Source organism: Delphinapterus leucas, chromosome 11 (assembly GCF_059928025.1).
Source record: "Delphinapterus leucas isolate spDelLeu-1000000601 "Yukka" chromosome 11, BTC_Dleu_Yukka2, whole genome shotgun sequence".
Classification (NCBI taxonomy): Eukaryota; Metazoa; Chordata; class Mammalia; order Artiodactyla; family Monodontidae; genus Delphinapterus; species Delphinapterus leucas.
Genome location: NC_143139.1, coordinates 44,378,163 through 44,400,686, shown reverse-complemented (window position 1 = coordinate 44,400,686; position 22,524 = coordinate 44,378,163). Strand labels below are relative to the sequence as shown.

General features: G+C 38.3%; 2 protein-coding genes across 3 annotated transcripts in view; both read right to left on the bottom strand.

Moving 5' to 3' along the window:
• RBMS2 (RNA binding motif single stranded interacting protein 2) overlaps positions 1–11,698 on the bottom strand; it is a 59,819-nt gene extending 48,121 nt beyond the window's left edge. The window contains exon 1 of one of the 2 annotated variants that reach the window (XM_089920886.1): positions 8,057–11,698. Coding sequence is in view for 1 of the 2 variants with exons in the window: in XM_022571819.2 (XP_022427527.1) it covers positions 7,070–7,135 (66 nt within the window). In the remaining variant the exon portion in view is untranslated. Of the gene's footprint in view, positions 1–7,069; positions 8,037–8,056 lie in introns of those variants that run through there. The other variant, XM_022571819.2, reaches the window with a different exon arrangement.
• A 1,085-nt stretch (positions 11,699–12,783) lies between these two features.
• The window catches only part of SPRYD4 (SPRY domain containing 4), a 38,210-nt gene continuing 28,469 nt past the window's right edge, over positions 12,784–22,524 (bottom strand). The window contains exon 2 of the mRNA XM_022571828.3: positions 12,784–22,524. This exon is cut by the window's right edge and continues 27,978 nt beyond it. The gene's annotated coding sequence lies outside the window, so the exon portion shown is untranslated.

Here is a 22,524-nt window from a genome sequence, read left to right as displayed (position 1 = left end):
TTCTTAATCTAATGCCTAACATTAGTTTAATTACATTTATTAGGATACATATTTTAAGTATCTACTAGATAGGCTTAAGATGCTATATCAGGTGTTTCAGAGCATAATAAACTGAACAACACTGTCTTTACCTTTACAGAGTTTACACTACAGCAATGAAGATAAGACAATCACCTAAATGATTCCAATACAATGCAAAATTATATAAATACCACATATGAAGTACAAAATATTATGGAGGCTAAGAAAAAAAGTCCCCTTTGGGGTTAGGAGGTAGAGGGATTAGGAGAAGCTTTATAGAAGAGGTAACATTTCAGCTGAACTTCTAAAGCGTAGTTAGGGTTTTGAAAGACAGTTTTGACTGTGAGCTCTTGAATGGCCACCATCATGCCTTAGCCCCAGGTCCTAGCATTCTGGAGCTATTTAACGAATGTGGGCAGAGTGAACAAATGAACAGAAAGGCCATTCCAAAAGGAAGCAACAACAACAACAAAAGGATCAGAGGCTGAGTACTACATGAGGCACAATGACAAAAGAATCAGAGAGTAGGAGGGATACGAATATGAACATATATATTTGGAAAGTAAGTATCAAGTTACTCATCATGATTCTTTTTACATTTTGGCTCCCATATCTCCCATCTTTAAGAAAATTCTCTCAACACTACCACCATCCTCTTCCAGGCTTTATCTCATTTCTCTGCTCCCTATCTTTTTAAAATAACAACTTTATGAGCTATAACTTATATACCATGTAATTAACCCATTTAAAGTATAATTTCAATGGTATTTGGATCACAGAGTTGTGCAACTATCACCATAGTCAATTTTAGAACATTTTCATGACCCCAGAAAGAAACCCAATACCCATTACCAGTCACTCCTCTTTTCCCCCCTAACCATCTCCTACTCCATCCCTAGGCAACTACTAATCTGCTTTCTGTCTCTCTGGATTTGCCTATTCTGGATATTTCATATACATGGAAGCATCAAATACAGTTGACCCTTGACCAACACAGGTTTGAACTGCACAGGTCCACTTATATGGGGATTTTCTTCAATAGTAAATACTACACTACAGCAAGACCTGCTGTTGGTTGAATCCTACGATGCAGAACCATGGATATAGAGGAGTCACGTATATATGGATGATCGACTATAGCTTACACATAGATTTTCCCAAGCCCCGCATTGTTCAAGAGTCAAATGTATGTGTTCTTTTGTGAGTGGCTTCTTTCACTAACATAATGTTTTCAAGGTTCATCCATTTTGTAGAATGTATCAGTACTCTATTATTATTTTTTTTTTTTTGGCTGTGTTGTGTCTTCATTGCTGCGCGAGCTTTCTCTAGTTGCGGCAAGCAAGGGCTACTCTTCGTTGCTGTGCACAGGCTTCTCATTGCAGTGGCTTCTCCTGTTGCAGAGCACAGGCTCTAGGCACACAGGCTTCAGTAGTTGTGGCACGCGGGCTCAGTAGTTGTGGCGCACGGGCTTAGTTGCTCCACAGCATGTGGGATCTTCTGGAACCCGTGTCCCCTGCATTGGCAGGCGGATTCTTAACCACTGTGCCACCAGGGAAGTCCCTCTAATTACTTTTTATCACTGAATAAAATTCCAAAATTCCATTGTATGGGTATATATAATATTTTATTTATCCTTTCATCAGCTGATGGATATTTGGGTTGTTTCCACCTTTCGGCTATTATGAATAATGCTGCTATGAACAATGATGTACAGGCTTTTGTGTGGACGTGTTTTAATTTCTCTTGGAGTGTGTTTAACCTTTTAAGGAACCGCCAAACTGTTTTTCAAAGCAGCTGCACCATTTTATATTCCCATCAGCAGTGTATAAGGGTCCAATTACACCACACATTATTATCTGTGTTTTTGATTACAGCCATCCTTGTGGGTGTGAAGTGGTATCTCACTGTGGTTTTGACTCCTTGATGGCTAATGATGCTGAACATCTTTTCATGGCTATTTGTAGATCTTCTCTGGAGAAATATCTATTCAGACCTTTTGCCCATTTTTTAAATTGGGTTCTGCTCTTCATCTTAATCAAAGTTCTTAAAAGATTAGTTTATATATACCATCTATACTTCCTTACCTTCTTTCACTCAACAACCCACTCCAACCCTGCTTTTGCTCCCCCGCTCTGAAATTGCACGTCAAAGTCACCAACCACCTCTACACTGACAAAATCAATGACTATTCATCAGCCTTCATCTTCCAGGATTAATTCTATGGTTTGCACATCTGCATTTTAATTCCAGCTGACTTTTTTTTTTTTTTTTTTTGGCCGTACCGCGTGGAACGTGGGATCTTAGTTCCCCGATCAGGGATCGAACCCATGTCCCCTGCATTGGAAGCACAGAGTCTTAACCACTGGACTACCAGGGAAGTCCCTGACTTCCTATTCTAATCTATATTTTATTTGGTCCTGTTCTTTTCTATATTTTTCTGTTTTATTATACAGCATATTTTCTTATGGGATGAGAAATGTAAACCGACAACCAAAGGTTATATCCAGAGAACTGCAGGTAACACAAATGGCTAGAGCAGAGTCAATGTGATGAAATCATACAGGAGAGGTGGGGAAGATAAGGAAAGGCTGGATAAACAGTGGGTATTGGGCTAAGGATTTGGACTTTGTTTAGCAGGTAATACATAGCCATTAAAGGTTTGTATATAAGAAATGCTCAGCACTAAACTGCTGGAATGTTGGAAGATTATTCTGGTAGCAGGTATAAAATTACTTGGAGTCAAGGGGTAGGGAGTGGAGAAATAGGAGACAAGGAGATCATACGGAATGTTTATTGCTGTGGTAATGAGGGCATAAGTTAGTGTAGTAGAGCTAAAAAAAAAAAAAGGAGGAATCAATGGAAAGACATTACTACTAAACTTTAACCAACTGAGTTAACTTAATTACTGATAACAGAACTATTAGCTGCCCCCAGTCAAGAGATGTTAGACTTTAAAAGTTCTACTAAATTTGATTTGATGGAAACTGGATGAAAATGTAGTAAACACAGAAAAATTCTCTCTCCCTGTTAGAAGTATAAACAATTCTAGTCTTGCTTCCTACTTTCTTCTCTCCTGAGTAAATTCTTCCAAAAATTTCAGGTAACTCAAACTTCTTAAAGAGTGAAAGTCTGGCAGTGCCTACCAGTCAGTTCTACTCTCATCATTGCCTCCACTCCCCACAACTTCCAGCCCCAATATGGTCTTCAATATGTTAAAATCAAGAAGAAATAGAAATTTCTGCAAAATAGGTTGGGGAAGGCAAATTATCCCAAGTTAAACACAGTCCCTTTTCTTTTTTTCCAAAGGGAATGGTTGCTGATGCTCTGAGGAGTTAACTTATAATAACACATGCCAGGAAGATGATGTCAGGGAAGGCGTGGTTAGGTTCTTTACAAGTCTGAAATTCCTTTAGTCCCAAACACTTCCTCTTTCAATCTCACCTATACTCAAATCTCTCTACTGAGGCAACTCTTTCAAAAGTTGAAGGAAGTGTTGAGACCCTAGAACTCTGATCTTTTTTTTTTTTTTTAAGAACAAAGAATAATTGAAGGCCATTAAAATAGATGTGTTTTTTTTTCATGTACCATAATTTTGCAGAATCTCTCTTTGAAATCCACATTTTCCCCCTTCTGTGACTATTTTAATTCCAAAGAAAGGAAAGGATATTCAACACTACATCCTGAGAAAGAATGTGCCTTTATCAGGCATTACATATTTGCTGATTGTATGCCTATATTTACAACAGCCAAAAAAGAATAAGAAAACTATAATCGTCCTGGGCTCCTCAGTTAACAACTTTCCTGATAAAGTATACAAATATGTTTCAAAATAAAACAATCCTACTTTTCTTTCTTGCCATATCTCAGGGCTTGCAGAATCTTAGTTCCCTGACCAGGGACTGAACCCCTGGCCATGGCAGTGAAAGCGCCGAGTCCTAACCACTGGACTGCCAGGGAAGTCCCCAGACAATCCAACTTTTTATTTTTGTTATTATTATTATTTTTTTTTTGCGGTACACGGGCCTCTCACTGTTGTGGCCTCTCCCATTGCGGAGCACCGGCTCCGGACGCGCAGGCTCAGCGGCCATGGCTCACGGGCCTAGCCGCTCCGCGGCATGTGGGATCTTCCCGGACCGGGGCACGAACCCGTGTCCCCTGCATTGGCAGGCGGACTCTCAACCACTGCGCCACCAGGGAAGCCCCAATCCTACTTTTTAAAGACAAGTAGGACTTCCCTGGTGGCGCAGTGGTTAAGAATCTGCCTATCAATGCAGGGGACACGGGTTCAAGCCCTGGTCCGGGAAGATCCCACATGCTGCAGGGCAACTAAACCCGTGTGCCACAACTATTTAAGCCCGCGGGCCTAGAGCCCGTGCTCCACAACAAGAGAAGCCACCTCAGTGAGAAGCTTGTGCACACAACCAAGAGTAGCCCCTGCTCTCTGCAACTAGAGAAAGCCTGAGCACAGCAACGAAGACCCAATGCAGACATAAATAAATAAATAAATAATAAAGACAAGTAAATAAAACTAATGAAGTCACAACAGTAATGTACAAATGTCTTTTCAAACTGAGCTCACTGGAAATTATTTTTATTCCACCAACCAGAAGTGATGACTACAGTAAATTATGATGTAAAAATGTTCCTTAAAGAAGGCAGATCTCTGCAAATCTATTATTTCCAGATTCTGGTATAACAAAATGATGGACAATAAAAGCACATATTTATGTGTACTTTTTCAGAAGTTAAGAATTTTGTTTTTTATTTCAGTTTTTTAAATGTTCCAGACAGGTCTAAGAACTTTTTTCCATAGACTTGTCCTACTTGAGAAACTGAGCAAATAAGCCAATGTCAAAATTAAAACTTTACTTTGTCATAGAAAAAAGTCTGGTAGAATAGATAGAGCAAACTGCTACTAGTTATTTCCCTTAAGGAGTGGGATTTAGGTAAGGAACTTCAGGACATGAAGGGAAGACCTGACTTCTTATTTTACATGCCTCTTTATGCTTAAATTTTAAAAGTAGACATGTCTTACATTTATTACTATAAACTAATAAGTTATTTTAAAAATTTAATTTTCAGTATAAAAATGGACAAATTACATGAGCAAATTCACTTGAAACATTCTTCCCAAAAAATGAATGAACACATTAGGCCATACATATAAACAAAAAGACAAAGAGCAGTGTAGTAATCAATTAGTTTAAATATACCCAACACCCACAAACACAAGGAGTCATCGATATAGTCACAAAGTGATGTCATCATAGCAGTGACCTGTAAGAACTCAAAGAATACTTGACAAATACACTAGTAAGTATGTATCTACCCTTACCCCAGGTTTCCTAATGTGTTTCTCAAACCTTACAAGTTATCAGAAAGAGATATGAGATTTGAATCCCGGTCCGCAATCATACCTCTTGTCCCCTACACTATCCTAGATTTAGAAGCTGTTTAAATGTTTCCTATACAACAAGCGGGAAAGGGAGTGGAGAGCTAAGAAAAGAGAATATTTTAGATAGCATCAAATACATGAAGCCGCTAATAGGGAAAAAAACAATTTCTGGAATTCATTTTACTGTATTTTAATGGGTAACCTGATAGACTTGGAGGGAAAAAATTAGGAAGGAGATTTCATACAGTAGTATACAAGATATGAAAAGAATAAAGACAGATTAGATATCTATCAAAATCATATTGATTTATGTGTGTGTGTGTGTCTGTACATATATATACATATAAAATTGATAACAAATATGAACCCATATTTCTTAAGGATGTAACAGAATGAATACCACATAAACTAACACCCATAAACTAACACCCATAAACTAACACTAGGTGTTTTGGGTCTAAACATTTACCAATGCCTTGATCAGATACTTTGTTCACCTATAACAGTCTCCCTAGGTGTGTAAGAAAGCATCAGGAATTCTTACCCACTGTCCAACAATCCATCAAATGAGTAAAAGATCCTTAAATGTCTAAGGCACCTTTTTTCTTCAAAGAACAGCTATAGGGCTTCCCTGGTGGCTCAGTGGTTGAGAGTCTGCCTGCCGATGCAGGGGACACGGGTTCGTGCCCCAGTCCGGGAGAATCCCGTGTGCCGCGGAGCGGCTGGGCCCGTGAGCCATGGCCGCTGAGCCTGTGCGTCCGGAGCCTGTGCTCCGCAATGGGAGAGGCCACAACAGTGGGAGGCCCGCGTACCGCAAAAAAAAAAAAAAAAAAAAGAACAGCTATAAAATCAAGAGACGGGGTAAATGGTCTTTCTGCTACAGCATACAGTTCCTCCTAATCAGCACGGTGTGCACTGAAATGCCAAGAAACTGCCCAAGATATTCCCTGGCAATTGTGGGGATGACTGTACACCTCTCCCCAGACTGCCCCTGTGCCCGAGCACAGACTCCAGATATCTCTGCTGAGCCTGGCTATCTGCAGAGCAGAAAGGCCCAGCTCAGCAGCAGATCCCAAAGAATCACAGAACTTTCTGCCTTAATTCCCAAGGTACGTGTTCTCTTAAAACTCCTTCCCTACAGGCTGGGTGGGGTAGGGTCTTTATCAAAGCTAGAAGAGTAGACTCAGTCCTCAGATGAAGCTGTTGTGATTTCACTGACTGTATTCAGCTACCTGATAATGCTGGAGGAATGGTAGGAAGGAAGGTGGGCTGGGGGGAGAATGCAAACAGTTAACCAAAATGACAAAATAACCTTGGAGGTGGTAGGCTGGGGGCCAGGGTTTGAGGTGACATATTTTCCCTGTGAAAATTGGATACATCAGCAGGAAGTCAAACTAACTTCCTTTCACAAAGATACAAACTTGCAAAGCTTAATTTGTTTTTAATTCCACTGCCTTCAGGCCTCACATCAGGGACTATAAATTCCTAAAACTTCAGAATCAGGTGAGAAAAGATGCCAAAAAGTGATGGAAAAAGAGAGGCGCTGAGAGGAGAGGAATCCCGTTCCCCTCTTAAGGAGAATGTTAAAGCCAAGGGCACTCCCGATCCCCAGAAAAGGAAGTAGCTGGATTCCAAAAAAGCACTTTTCCCTACCTTCTTGTTGTTTTTGTTATAGCCAAAAGTCGAAATCCCAGGCCTGGAAGTCACTGATAGCAGCATTTTCTCTTTAATGTTAGGAAGCTAAGAGACAGAAGAGGGGAAGAAGGAGAGGGAAAGGGAGAGGAAAGAGAGAGAGGGAGAGGGAGGGAAGGAGGGAGGGAGGAAGAGAAGGGAGAGGGAGAAAGGAGGGGGAGGAGAAAGGGGGAGAGAAGGAGGGGGGGAGTAAAGAATGAGCTAGGGCTGCTTGTTTACGTCACTGATAGAACTTAACCCCGAGTCTGAGTGAGGCTCTTCCACTGGGTCCTAATGCCCAAGATGTTTTTTTGGTTTTTTGGTTTTTTGTTTTCCCCCACAGTCTTAGCAGTTAAAACAAAAGAAAAGTTCTTAGGTCTACCCCTTTCAACTCCATCACCTTTCCTATATGAACAAGTTCAGAATCCCATGAAAAAATGAGGATATTTTCTCCTTAGATCTCAGCTATAAGAAGACTCCAATCTTGATTTTAAAGGGGCCACTGGGACACTGCTTTGGAGAACATGTGAAGAAAATCACAGTACTGAAAAAGAATATGTGAGGTGAGCTCAGGACTTACCCCCCACTTTATATTTAGAGCGACCTTAACACACAAAGAAAGAACAAACAGAAGAGCTCACCAAAGAGCAGAGACAAGCAAAACAGAGGATGGGAAATAACTAGTTTCAGATCCTTGGATAGTTTTACTCCTCTTAGGTTATGCTGATGGGCTGATGCCTCTTAATCCTTTTCAGATTCTCCCAGCTATGACTTAATACTTGAGAAGGAATTTTCAAACTGGACTATGTCATGAAACTTGGTGCCTAGTGCTTTCTTTTTTCTTTCCCCCAGCTTTATTGAGATATAATTGCCTAGTGATTTCTTCAATTGTAAGCTATCTTATTTGAATCTTTATCCCACTATTTCCTAGTCTTCAAGGTCTATGAAGCTGAACAATTAGTTACTCACCCAACCTGAAATTTATGCCCAAGCTGAAGTTCACAGAGTTGGGATGTCTGCTTCAAGCTGTCTGTGAACTGTAGAAAAAAATAAATAACTATTTTAAAAACATATGCTTCACAGAGAAGAAAAATACAAAGTTCTTAGGAAAGAAGAACATTAATTTAGAGTCAAGAATTGAACACAGTTGCAACACTCACCTCTAATACTTTCAAAGGAATGTCCTGTAGAAGGTACCTTAACAATAAAAGAAACTTGTTGGAAAACAAAAATTTAAGAATGATACCCAGTAATTTACCAATCTAGTCCAAGTAGAACAGGGATATAGAATGAAAGCCTTCAAATCACTTCTTAAGGCCCCCTCACAGCCATAGTGGATATTCTAAGTAATAAATTAACCCTGTCTGCTTTGCCACAGAAAACATTAAGCTCAAACCATCCCTTAAATGAAGTTCCAGTCTCTATTCTAGTTTTCCTGTCACCTTTTTGCTATAATAATGGGACAGACAGTACCAACAGTCTGCAGAGTAAATACACACATACCATACCCCCAATCTCTAACTTTCATTTCCAATAGGACAGGAAATTCCTGCTCAGCTCAAGGGACACAGGAAGGGTGGGAACAGCCTCAATGTGGGAACTGCAACTGAGATTGGAAGCACAGCAGCCAAACGCAGTCAATAAATCAATAAAGGCATCTCTCAGTGATACCATATTTTTTTAAAGTCCCTTTTCTGCCCTCAGAGATTCTCATTCATGATATGCCAAGTTATCATTGCCATTTAGGTCCTTGGTTGATGTCTCCTCCCTTAGCCTAACAATGTGGTAAAAACCCTTCATTTTTAAAGCCTGATTTATAATGGGATTTATAATAGCAGTCAATCTAATTTAATTTTTTAAAACTTCTAATATTCTCAACGTGTTGTGTTCTCTTACTGCATTCCTTAATGCTCAATGATATCTTAGAATTTAAAATAGTTAAAACCGTAAGTTTTAGAGAGAAGCAGACATGAGTTCAAATCCTGACACCACTGTTAGTTACTGTTTATGTAACTTTAGGCCAAGTTACTTAACATCTCTAATTTACTCATTTCCAAAATGGAGATAATACCTACTTCATTTGCCTTTGGAATCAAATCTAAGTTCTGGTTTGGTCCTGTCACTCACAAGCTGAACCTTCTCTCCTCTGTAAAATATACAAAATAAATAGTCTCTGCTTCCTAAATTGTAGTGAAATGAAATAAGGCAATGTATATAAAACCCTTAGGCAGGTATCTGGCACTTGGTACACATTCAACAGATGTTAGCTCTATTTTGATTAATTACCCTACTGTCTCCCAGTGTATCCCTCTGGGTATTGTATAACCCAGATTTTATGATCTGAAGTGAACATTTCCAAAAACTAGTATCTTAGTTACATTCAAAAGATCATACTAGGACTAGGCAGGCTAAACTATATAAGTGGAAGTACTGAATAAGAAATTTCAGGAATCACCCAATCCAATTTCATTTCTCTGCCTTCTAGAAGCAAACAATCTGATTATTTGGAAATTCTTTTCATAACTCCCAATCTCTTGGAAATTGGTGGATCGTCTCTTATCTCTAGGAAAAAAAGGAAACAAAATAGTACAGAATCAAAGTACACTAGACAAGACATCCCAGCTCCCATTTCTCTAGAGTTCTACTACTCTAAGAAATTGAAATAGATCTAGAAAAAGTAGAAAGTATCAGAAGAGAGATAAAGAAGGATCCAATTGGGACCTCCCTGGTGGCGCAGTGGTTAAGAATTCGCCTGCCAATGCAGAGAACATGAGTTCGAGCCCTGGTCTGGGAAGATCCCACATGCCGTGGAGCAACTAAGCTCGCGTGCCACAACTACTGAGCCTGTGCTCTAGAGCCCGCGAGGCACAACTACTGAGCCCATGTGCCACAACTACTGAAGCTCGCATGCCTAGAGCCCGTGCCCCACAACAAGAGAAGCCACTGCAATGAGAAGCCCGCGCACCACAACGAAGAGTAGCCCCGCTCGCCGCAACTAGAGAAAGCCCGCGCGCAGCAACAAAGACCCAACGCAGCCATAAATAAATAAATAAATTTATTTTAAAAAAAAAAGGATCCAATTAAATAAATTCTATTTTATAAATTCTATATAAATAAATTCCATATGTATTTACTAATACAAAAACCTGTATGTTTATACTCTGATTATAAGTTTAGGGCCATAAAAGTAAAATGACCCAGATTGGTGAACTGATGTCAAAGGTCAATTATGTCAAAGAGCACCAACAGGACTGGAAACTACATCCTTTACTCTGTTAAGTATATTTTTAAAGGAGGCGATGGAATCTTGTGGAAGTGACAGAGAAGGTAATGGAGTTCTGTGGTTATATTCAGGAAGTATATGAGAAGAGGAAGAATCCTATTTCTTCCAGTGTGTTTACTTTGATCACCACCCCCCATCTGCTTTGCCCATTATATTGCTTACATTTTTCCAGATTTAGTCAATGCCTCTCAAATTCTTGGTTCTCTTGAGCCCAGCACCCAAAAGTTGTTTTGAGGGGAAAAAGTAAAATAAGTTATTTGGAACATCTCTTGGACGGAGACATTTATATCTCGGATTCAATATAGACTGGTTTGTGATTTCTCCAGAAAAACTGTAACAGGGAAGAACAAATCTGACTCCATGTTGGACCTGTTTCTTTTACTTTAACCTTTGTATTCTATTGCTTTTGCTACAAGTTAAGAATGTTGCCTATAGCCTGAAATATACAGGATAGCCCATTCTCAAGGCTCTGACCTTTAAAGGTATAAAACTTTTCCATTCCTACAGAGATAAAAAGTTGCAGAACAGAGAATAACATTTGTCATGCTGGAGGTTTACAGGAACAATATGACCTGACCTACCTGGACAGATGCAAGAACAAAGGATTCTGACACGAAGAAGTTTGCAGCAACCAACCACACCCCCTCCCCTTTTAGTAAAAAAGAAGCCTAAATTCCAACTTGGGTAAGATGGTTCTTTAGGACACTAGTCCACCACTTCTCGGTCTGCTGGCTTTCCAAATAAAGTCACTATTCCTTGCCCCAACAACTTGTCTCTCAGTTTACTGGCCTGTCCTTCGGCAAGCAGCACAAGCTTGGACTTGGTAACAAAACACTTTTAAGTATGTGTCTCAGGTAGAGAGCAGTTGGGGTCAGATCAACCCTGACTTGTATGTTGAAAGATGACTGCATGCAACTATTGGGCCCTCCACATCAGAGTGGAGAACTCAAAGAATGTATTACCTGCAGATATGCCAGACCCTAGCTGTAGGACTAGAGCCAGGCTGATGTAGCACATGTGTCTGCCAGCAGTGAGACAGGACCAAGTTTGTTAGTGGAGCTCTGAATATGGTTCAGAGACCTGAATAAATATATTAGGGCCAAGGGTTTTTTTTTCCCCAGCTATTCATATTCTCTGTGGGGATTTCCCTGGCAGTCCAGTGGTTAAGACTCCACGCTCCCACTGCAGGGCATGCGGGTTTGATCCCTGGTCAGGGAACTAAGATCGTGGCCAAAAAATATACATATATATATTTCAAATAAATATATAATATAAATTTATATTTATATAAATATATGTTTAAAAAATATATATATATATATATATTCTCTGTGGATTATCTTTCCTCCCACTGATTAACTTTTGTGCCCAAAAGTCTAGGTCACGAAAAAAAGACCAAAAAGTTCAATTTATTTAATGGTAAAGAGATGAGGTAATGCCTTAAGAAGAAGTGAAAAAAAAAAGTTTAACACATCAGCTTCCTTAAGTAGGAAAATTTAAGGATCTGAATCAAACAACTAGAAAAGCTTAGCCTTGTCCCCTTCGAATATAGGATGGAATGACAAAATTGGTCTAAAACTAGAAACTGGGAAAGTTTGGCCTCTCGACTCCTTGACTTAACTCATTGGAAAACAGGGGAAAAGACAGGCAACTCTGAAGAATTATTTATCTCATACCCTGGATATCAGTGCTAATAGTATATTCTTCTCTTCTATAACAACAGATATTTCTGGCCAAAACTTACTACAGAGAATATCCTAACAAAATTTTCAAGTAGACTTTTCCTTTGCCACACACTAAAGAAATACAGGAATCAAATCTTCTAGAATCACTGGACCAGAAAATTAGTATAATGTAGAAAGAAAAGACTAGACTGGTTTCTATGCATACCCAGCAATGGACTGCATTGATGGGTAATATTATAGTCTCCAAATGTATGTTTCCTTTACACTTGAGACATTAATTTTGTTTGGCTTCAGCTATCCCTAAAATAAATAGCTCAGATGATCCCCATAAGTGTCCACAACTGAATTGAACAATTAGAACCAAATGAAATGGCTGCTTATGTGGGTTAAATATAAATCTTTTCAAATAGTCAAATACTGGTAATTTCATATGGTTAAATCTAACACTGCAAGAAGGGTGAGACTGTGGAGATGATAATGAGTCAGAATACTGATGAATTGGATAGTTCCTTTCCTTTGTCCTCTCTCATTTTCAGATTGAAAATAAAAAAACCCGGAAAGGTAAACTCACTTGCATAAGGTCATAGGGGTCAAATATCTGACACCAGAATCCAGACTTTCTGTCTCAATTCAACATTGTTCCCATACCAATCTGATTTGACTGTAAAATTTAGAATTCTGATATATATATCTTTTGGGGTCAGAAATAATAAAGAAATAATCCTAGGATTTCAGAGGTGAAAGTTCAACCATTTTCCTCAAATCAGCTTTTTATCTTAAGTGTTAAAGCAGTGATACCTAATATTTTGGCCTATTCTTTTTTTTTTTTTTTTTTGCGGTACGCGGGCCTCTCTCAATGTTGTGGCCTCTCCCGTTGTGGAGCACAGGCTCCGCACGCGCAGGCTCAGAGGCCATGGCTCACAGACCCAGCCTCTCCGCGGCATGCGGGATCTTCCCCGACCGGGGCACGAACCCGCGTCCCCTGCATCGGCAGGCGGACTCTCAACCACTGCACCACCAGGGAATCCCCAATTTCTTTTAAGTATCTCCAATGGGAAAGTGAATCTCAATGAACATTAAGAGAACACTGCCACCGCCTGGATAATATAGGTCATGCACCCTTTAGCAAATACCAGGAAGAGAAAGCGCAGAATTTGTATATAGGTAGATCAGAACTTTGAAATTTAAACCCAGCTCTATCATTTGCTGTGTAAAATTGGAAAATCTCGATCTTTTAAAACATCAGTTTCCCCTTCTACAAAATGGGCATAGTATCTGTTCTATTTCTCAGGGATAATCATGACAGTCAAATTAGATAATGACTGTAAAAGTACTTTATTGATTACAAAGCATTTTCCAAGTGTGAGACCACAGGTGATATTTACTATGCCATGTTGAGTATAACAAATCCATCTTTTTTTTACTGAATATTTTATTAACATAATAGTTGTCTAAACAAATCCATCTTATTCCTTACCGCAAATCTAAGTAAATAAACTTCAGCTTGAGAATCAGAGCCAACTCATAAACTTTTAGATGCCTAATGGCAAATTTCTTTCCTTATATGTTAACGTGGACTCACTATCATTAACTTATTGAAATGTGTTGTTGAACAGAAAAATATGTTAAAATTAAAACTACTTGGAGATACCATTCCTCACCTACCAGACTGGCAAAAATCCAAAAGCTTGACAACAAACTGAGTAGTCAGACAAGTGGCAGAGACTGTAGTAAAAAGGCTGTCATATATTGTTTGTGGAAACAGAGAATAGCATAACTCCTTTTGCACTATTTAGCAAAATTACATATCCTTTTACCCTTCAACCTAACAGTTCTACTTCTAGGAATATATTCCAAAGATATAATGGCAAAAATAAGAGAAAACAATATGTACAATGCATATTCAGACCAGTAAGCAAGGAAGCTATCAAAGAATACTGGGGTTGTTTTACTGCACACTTTAAATTCGTAATCTTAAAAAATGAGATTTGAATTTTTATTGAGTACCTTTAAAAAGGTAGCATCAGGGGCTTCCCTGGTGGTGCAGTGGTTGAGAGTCCGCCTGCCGATGCAGGGGACGCGGGTTCGTGCCCCGCTCCGGGAAGATCCCACATGCCGCGGAGCGGCTAGGCCCGTGAGCCATGGCCACTGAGCCTGCACGTCCGGAGCCTGCACGTCCGGAGCCTGTGCTGTGCAACGGGAAAGGCTGCAACAGTGAGAGGCCCGTGTATTGCAAAAAAAAAAAAATTATAAAATTAACATCTGTTATGAATCATATCTAAAACTGGGTATAAACAGAAATTTTATTTCCTGATTTAATTTCAGGGGAACTAATGTTTAGGAAAGCTATTAGGTGAATGTTTATTTATTTATTTATTTTAATACAGCAGGTTCTTATTACTCATCCATTTTATACACATCAGTGTATACGTGTCAATTCCAATCGCCCAATTCATCACACCACCATCCCCACCCACCCCGCGGCTTTCCCACCTTGGTGTCCATACATTTTCCTCTACATCTGTGTCTCAACTTCTGCCCTGCAAACCAGTTCATCTGTACCATTTTTCTAGGTTCCACATATATGCGTTAATATACGATATTTGTTTTTCTCTTTCTGACTTACTTCACTCTGTATGACAGTCTCTAGGTCCATCCACGTCTCAACAAATGACCCAATTTTGTTCCTTTTTATGGATGAGTAATATTCCATTGTATATATGTACATCTTCTTTATCCATTTGTCTGTCGATGGGCATTTAGGTTGCTTCCATGACTTGGCTATTGTAAATAGTGCTGCAATGAACATTGGGGTGCATGTGTCTTTTTGAATTATGGTTTTCTCGGGGTATATGCCCAGTAGTGCGATTGCTGGATCATTTGGTAATTCTATTTTTAGCTTTTTAAGGAACCTCCATACTGTTCTCCATAGTGGCTGTATCAATTTACATTCCCACCAACAGCGCAAGAGGGTTCCCTTTTCTCCACACCCTCTCCAGCATTTGTTGTCTGTAGATTTTCTGATGATGCCCATTCTAACTGGTGTGAGGTGATACCTCATTGTAGTTTTGATTTGCATTTCTCTAATAATTAGTGATGTTGAGCAGCTTTTCAAGTGCTTCTTGGCCATCTGTATGTCTTCTTTGGAGAAATGTCTATTTAGGTCTTGTGCCCATTTTTGGATTGGGTTGTTTGTTTCTTTAATATTGAGCTGCATGAGTTGTTTATATATTTTGGAGATTAATCCTTTGTCCGTTGATTCGTTTGCAAATATTTTCTCCCATTCTGAGGGTTGTCTTTTCATCTTGCTTATGGTTTCCTTTGCTGTGTAAAAGCTTTTAAGTTTCATTAGGTCCCATTTGTTTATTTTGGTTTTTATTTCCATTACTCTAGGAGGTGGATCAAAAAAGATCTTGCTGTGATTTATGTCAAAGAGTGTTCTTCCTATGTTTTCCTCTAAGAGTTTTATAGTGTCCGGTCTTACATTTAGGTCTCTAATCCATTTTGAGTTTATTTTTGTGTATGGCGTTAGGGAGTGTTCTAATTTCATTCTTTTACACGTAGCTGTCCAGTTTTCCCAGCACCATTTTTTTTTTTTTTTTTGCAGTACGCGGGCCTCCCACTGTTGCGGCCTCTCCCGTTGCAGAGCACAGGCTCCGGACACACAGGCTCAGCGGCCATGGCTCACGGGCCCAGCCACTCCACAGCATGTGGGATCTTCCTGGACCAGGGCACGAACCCGTGTCCCCTGCATCTCAACCACTGCGCCGCCAGAGAAGCCCCCCAGCACCACTTATTGAAGAGACTGTCTTTTCTCCATTGTATATCCTTGCCTCCTTTGTCATAGATTAGTTGACCATAGGTGCGTGAGTTTATCTCTGGGCTTTCTATCTTGTTCCATTGATCTATGTTTCTGTTTTTGTGCCAGTACCATATTCTCTTGATTACTGTAGCTTTGTAGTATAGTCTGAAGTCAGGGAGTCTGATTCCTCCAGCTCCATTTTTTCCCCTCAAGACTGCTTTGGCTATTCGGGGTCTTTTGTGTCTCCATACAAATTTTAAGATTTTTTGTTCCAGTTCCGTAAAAAATGCCATTGGTAATTCGATAGGGATTGCATTGAATCTGTAGATTGCTTTGGGTACTATAGTCATTTTCACAATATTTATTCTTCCAATCCAAGAACATGGTATATCTCTCCATCTGTTGGTATCATCTTTAATTTCTTTCATCAGTGTCTTATAGTTTTCTGCATACAGGTTTTTTGTCTCCCTAGGTAGGTTTATTCCTAGGTATTTTATTCTTTTTGTTGCAATGGTAAATGGGAGTGTTTCCTTAATTTCTCTTTCAGATTTTTCATCATTAGTGTACAGGAATGCAAGAGATTTCTGTGCATTAATTTTGTATCCTGCAACTTTACCAAATTCATTGATTAGCTCTAGTAGTTTTCTGGTGGCATTTTTAGGATTCTCTATGTATAGTATCACGTCATCTGCAAACAGTGATGATTTTACTTCTTCTTTTCCAATTTGTATTCTTTTTATTTCTTTTTCTTCTCTGATTGCCATGGCTAGGACTTCCAAAACTAAGTTGAATAATAGTGGTGAGAGCGGACATCCTTGTCTTGTTCCTGATCTTAGAGGAAATGCTTTCAGTTTTTCACCATTGTTTGCTGTGGGTTTGTCATGTATGGCCTTTATTATGTTGAGGTAGGTTCCCTCTATGCCCACTTTCTGGAGAGTTTTTATCATAAATGGGTGTCAAATTTTGTCAAAAGCTTTTTCTGCATCTATTGAGATGATCATATGGTTTTTATTCTTCAATTTGTTAATATGGTGTATCACACTGATGATTTGCGTATACTGAAGAATCCTTGCATCCCTGGGATAAATCCCACTTGATCATGGTGTATGACCCTTTTAATGTGCTGTTGGATTCTGTTTGCTAGTATTTTGCTGAGGATTTTTGCATCTATATTCATCAGTGATATTGGTCTGTAATTTTGTTTTTTTGTAGTATCTTTGTCTGGTTTTGGTATCAGGGTGATGGTGGCCTCATAGAATGAGTTTGTGAGTGTTCCTTCCTCTGCAATTTTTTGGAAGAGTTTGAGAAGGATGGGTGTTAGCTCTTCTCTAAATGTTTGATAGAATTCACCTGTGAAGTCATCTGGTCCTGGACTTTTGTTGGAAGATTTTTAATCACAGTTTCAATTTCATTACTTGTGACTGGTCTGTTCATACTTTCTATTTCTTCCTGGTTCAGTCTTGGAAGCTTATACCTTTCTAAGAATTTGTCCATTTCTTCCAGGTTGTCCACTTAATTGGCATAGAGCTGCTTGTAGTAGTCTCTTAGGATGCTTTGTATTTCTGCGGTGTCTGTTGTAACTTCTCCTTTTTCATTTCTAATTTTATTGATTTGAGTCCTCTCCCTCTTTTTCTTGATGAGTCTGGCTAATGGTTTATCAATCTTGTTTATCTTCTCAAAGAACCAGCTTTTAGTTTTATTGATCTTTGCTATTGCTTTCTTTGCTTCTATTTCATTTATTTCTGCTCTGATCTTTATGATTTCTTTCTTTCTGCTAACTTTGGGTTTTGTTTGTTCTTCTTTCTCTAGTTCCTTTAGGTGTAAGGTTAGATTATTTATTTGAGATTTTTCTTGTTTCTTGAGGTAGGCTTGTATCGCTATAAACTTCCCTCTTAGAACTGTTTTTCCTGTATCCCATAGGTTTTGGATCATTGTGTTTTCATTGTCATTTGTCTCTACGTATTTTTTGATTTCTTCAGTGATCTCTTGGTTATTTAGTAACGTATTGTTTAGCCTCCATGTGTTTGTGTTTTTTACGTTTTTTTCCCTGTAATTGATTTCTAATCTCATAGCATTGTGGTCAGAAAAGATGCTTGATATTATTTCAATTTTCTTAAATTTACTGAGGCTTGATTTGTGAACCAAGATGTGATCTATCCTGGAGAATGTTCCGTGCACACTTGAGAAGAAAGTGTAATCTGCTGTTTTTGGATGGAATGTCCTATAAATATCAATTAAACCTATCTGCTCTATTGTGTCATTTAAAGCTTCTGTTTCCTTATTTATTTTCATTTTGGATGATCTGTCCATTGGTGTAAGTGAGGTGTTAAAGTCCCCCACTATTATTGTGTTACTGTCAATTTCCTCTTTTATAGCTGTTAGCAGTTGCCTTATGTATTGAGGTACTCCTATGTTGGGTGCACATATATTTATAATTGTTACATCTTCTTCTTGGATTGATCACTTGATCATTATGTAGTGTCCTTCCTTGTCTCTTGTAACAGTCTTTATTTTAAAGTCTATTTTATCTGATATGAGTATTGCTACTCCAGCTTTCTTTTGATTTCCATTTGCATGGAATATCTTTTTCCATCCTCTCACTTTCAGTATGTATGTGTCCCTAAGTCTGAAGTGGGTCTCCTGTAGACAGCATAAATATGGGTCTTGTTTTTGTATCCATTCAGCAAGCCTGTGTCTTTTGGTTGGAGCATTTAATCCATTCATGTTTAAGGTAATTATCAATATGTATGTTCCTATTACCATTTTCTTAATTATTTGGGGTTTGGTTTTGTAGGTCCTTTTCTTCTCTTGTGTTTCCCAGTTAGAGAAGTTCCTTTAGCATTTGTTGTAGAGCTGGTTTGGTGGTGCTGAATTCTCTTAGCTTTTGCTTGTCTGTAAAGCTTTTGATTTCTCCATTGAATATGAATGAGATCCTTGCCAGGTAGAGTAATCTTGGTTGTAGGTTCTTCCCTTTCATCACTTTAAGTATATCATGCCACTCCCTCTGGCTCGTAGAGTTTCTGCTGAGAAATCAGCTGTTAACTTTATGGGAGTTCCCTTGTATGTCATTTGTCGTTTTTCCCTTGCTGCTTTCAATAATTTTTCTTTGTCTTTAATTTTTACCAATTTGATTACTATGTGTCTCGGCGTGTTTCTCCTTGGGTTTATCCTGTATGGGACTCTGCACTTCCTGGACTTGGGTGGCTATTTCCTTTCCCATGTTAGGGAAGTTTTTGTCTATAATCCCTTCAAATATTTTCTCAGGTCCTTTCTCTCTCTCTCCCCCTTCTGGGACCCCTATAATGCGAATGTTGTTGCGTTTAATATTGTCCCAGAGGTCTCTTAGGCTGTCTTCATTTCTTTTCATTCTTTTTTCTTTATTCTGTTCTGTAGCAGTGAATTCCACCATTCTGTCTTCCAGGTCACTTATCCGTTCTTCTGCCTCAGTTATTCTGCTATTGATCCCTTCTAGTGTAGTTTTCATGTCAGTTATTGTATTGTTCATCTCTGTTTGTTTGTTCTTTAATTTTTCTAGGTCTTTGTTAAACATTTATTGCATCTTCTCAATCTTTGCCTCCATCCTTTTTCCGAGGTCTGGGATCATCTTCACTATCATTATTCTGAATTCTTTTTCTGGAAGGTTGCCTATCTCCACTTCACTTAGTTGTTTTTCTGGGGTTTTATCTTGTTCCTTCATCTGGTACATAGCCCTCTGACTTTTCATCTTGTCTATCTTTCTGTCAATGTGGTTTTTGATCCACAGGCTGCAGGACTGTCGTTCTTCTTGCTTCTGCTGTCTGCCCTCTGGTGCATCTAGGTGAATGTTTTATAAATTACTGTTCCTAATTTTCGGTCATACCCTCATGATTCCAGCAAGCTAGTCCTATCTTCTAAGATATGTATCAAACCTAGTACACATTAAAAATCCTATAAGGTCCTAGGTAGTTTTCATTTAATTATTCATTAAAGAAACACTTATTCTCCTATTGTAACAAGTGTGAAGTCTTTCGACTGTTAATAAAAGATCTGTCAACCATCAAAAAAACAAAACAAAACTACTTGGGGTTGTGTCAAAGAATTCAAGAGTCAACTTGAGGGGACTCCCACTGTCCAGAGATGGGACATTTGAGCATCAAAAAGAATAACAACTGCAAAGAATGTAAACATATCATAGTTGTTCAAAATCATAATAATTTTTAAAACTCTGATCACCTTTGGAGGATATTACAGAACAAACTTATTATTCTATAACTTAGCAAATAAAGAGAAACAGATCAAATATACAGCCTACCTTTTCTATATGAACTGTATCCCTGAATGACCAAATAGTTGACGAAGCAAAGTCCTTATTTATAGAAGAATTTAAAATAATAAATAAGGAATGACAGAATAGCACCACTTTGCAACCCCTAGTGAAACAGTTCATTTGGGTAATGATTATCAAAGGTTATTAAAAATCATTAGGTTAAAAACTGATTGGGTATCATAAGGAAAAAAAACTATATACAAATATCCCTTATGAATGTAGATGTAAAAAACCTCAACAAAATTATTAGCAAACCAAGGGACTTCCCTGGTGGCGCAGTGGTTAAGAATCCACCTGCCAATGCAGGGGACACGGGTTCAAGCCCTAGTCCAGGAAGATCCCACATGCCACGGAACAACTAAGCCCTTGTGCCTCAACTACTGAGACTGTGCTCTAGAGTCCGCAAGCCACAACTACTGAGCCCACATGCTACAACTACTGAAGCCCGCATGCCTAGAGCCCATGCTCCGTAACTAGAGAAGCCACAGCAATGAGAAGCCCACTCGCCGCAACTAGAGAAAGCCCACACGCAGCAACAAAGACCCAATAGAGCCAAAAATAAATAAATTAAATAAATAAATTTATTTTAAAAAATATTAGCAAACTGAATTCAGGAACATATAAAAAAGGTGTAAACACCATGACCAACTGCAGTTAGTGCCAGGAACCCAAGGCTGGTTAAATGTTCAAAAATCAAGTAATGTAATTTGGCATATTAAAAGAATAAAGGCAAAATCCCCATGATCATCTCAGTAAATGCAGAACTAGCATTTGACAAAATCTGATACTCATTCATGATAAAATCTCCTAGCTAATAATAGGAGGAAATTTCCTCATTTTGATAGATAAAAAAGTTATAAAAGCCCTACAGCTAACTTCATCCCTAACACTAAAAGGCTGAATGCATTCCCTGTAAAATCAGGAACAAGGCAAAGGTGTCTGCTCTCACCATGTCTATTCAACATTATCCTGGAAGTTCTAGACAATGCCCTAAGAAAAAGCAGACAAACAACAAAAACAAAAACAAATAGCTTAAAGGAATCCAGATTGGAAAGGAAGAAATACAACTGTCCTTATTCAAGACATGACAGTCTATGTAGAAAATCCTAAGGAACCCACAATAAAACTACTAGAATTAGTAAATGAGTCCAGGGAGGTCACAGGATACAAGATCAATATACAAAAATCAACTATATTTCTATACACTGGCAATAAACAGACTGAAATGAAATTAAGAAAATTCCATTCATAATAATATCAAAAGGAATTAAATAGGAATAAATTTAACAAAACAAATGTAAAATTTATACACCAAAAAGTATAAAACATTGCTGAGAGAAATTAAAGAAGTAATTGTTAAGATGGTAATTTCCCCCAAATTGATATATAGTTTCAATGCAATTCCTCTCAAAATCCTAGTAGGGTTCTTTGTAGAAGTTGATAAGCTGATGAAAGTGCAAAAGACCTAGGAGAACCAAAACAATTTTGAAAAAGAACAATTGAAAGATTTACACTAACTGTAACTGATTTCAAAGCTTACAAGAAAGCTAAAGTACTCAAGAGAATGTGGTATTATTATAAAGATAGGAATGTAGATCAACGGAACAGAATTGTGAGACCAGAAAGAAACCCTTATATTAATGGTCAACTGATTTTCAACAAAGGTGTCAAGACAATTCAATGAGGAAAGAATTTTTCCACAAATAGTGCTGGAATAATTGGATATCCACATGCAAAAAAGAAAAACTTAGACCCTTACCTCATACCATACACAAAAATTAATTCAAAATGGATCACAGAATTAAATGAAAAAGCTTAAAACTATAGTCTTCTAGAAGAAAACAGGAGAAAATCTTCATGACTCTGGGCTAGCAGAATTCCCAGAGACAACACCAAAAGCATGAGGCATAAAAGAAAAATATGATAAATTAGACTTCAATAAAATTTAAAACTTTTGACTTTTAAGAGATACAATTAAGAAAATGAAAAAACAAGCCGCTGGCTGGAAGAAAATATTGCAAATCACATATCTGATAAAAGACTTGTATCTAGAATATACAAAGAACTCTTATAACTCAATAATAAGGCAATAACCCAATTTAAAAATGTACAAAAGACTTGAATAGACACTTCACCAAAGACACCCAAATGACTAATAAGCACATAAAAAGCTGTTCAGAATCATTGGGTTTTAGGGAAATGCAAATTAAAACCACAATGAGATACTACTATATGCCCATTAGAATGGCTATAATAAAAAAGACAGACAATAGTAAATGTTGATGAGGATGTAGAGAAACCAAAACTCTCATACATTGCTGGTGGGAATTTAAAATGGTAAGCCACTTTGGAAAACTGGCA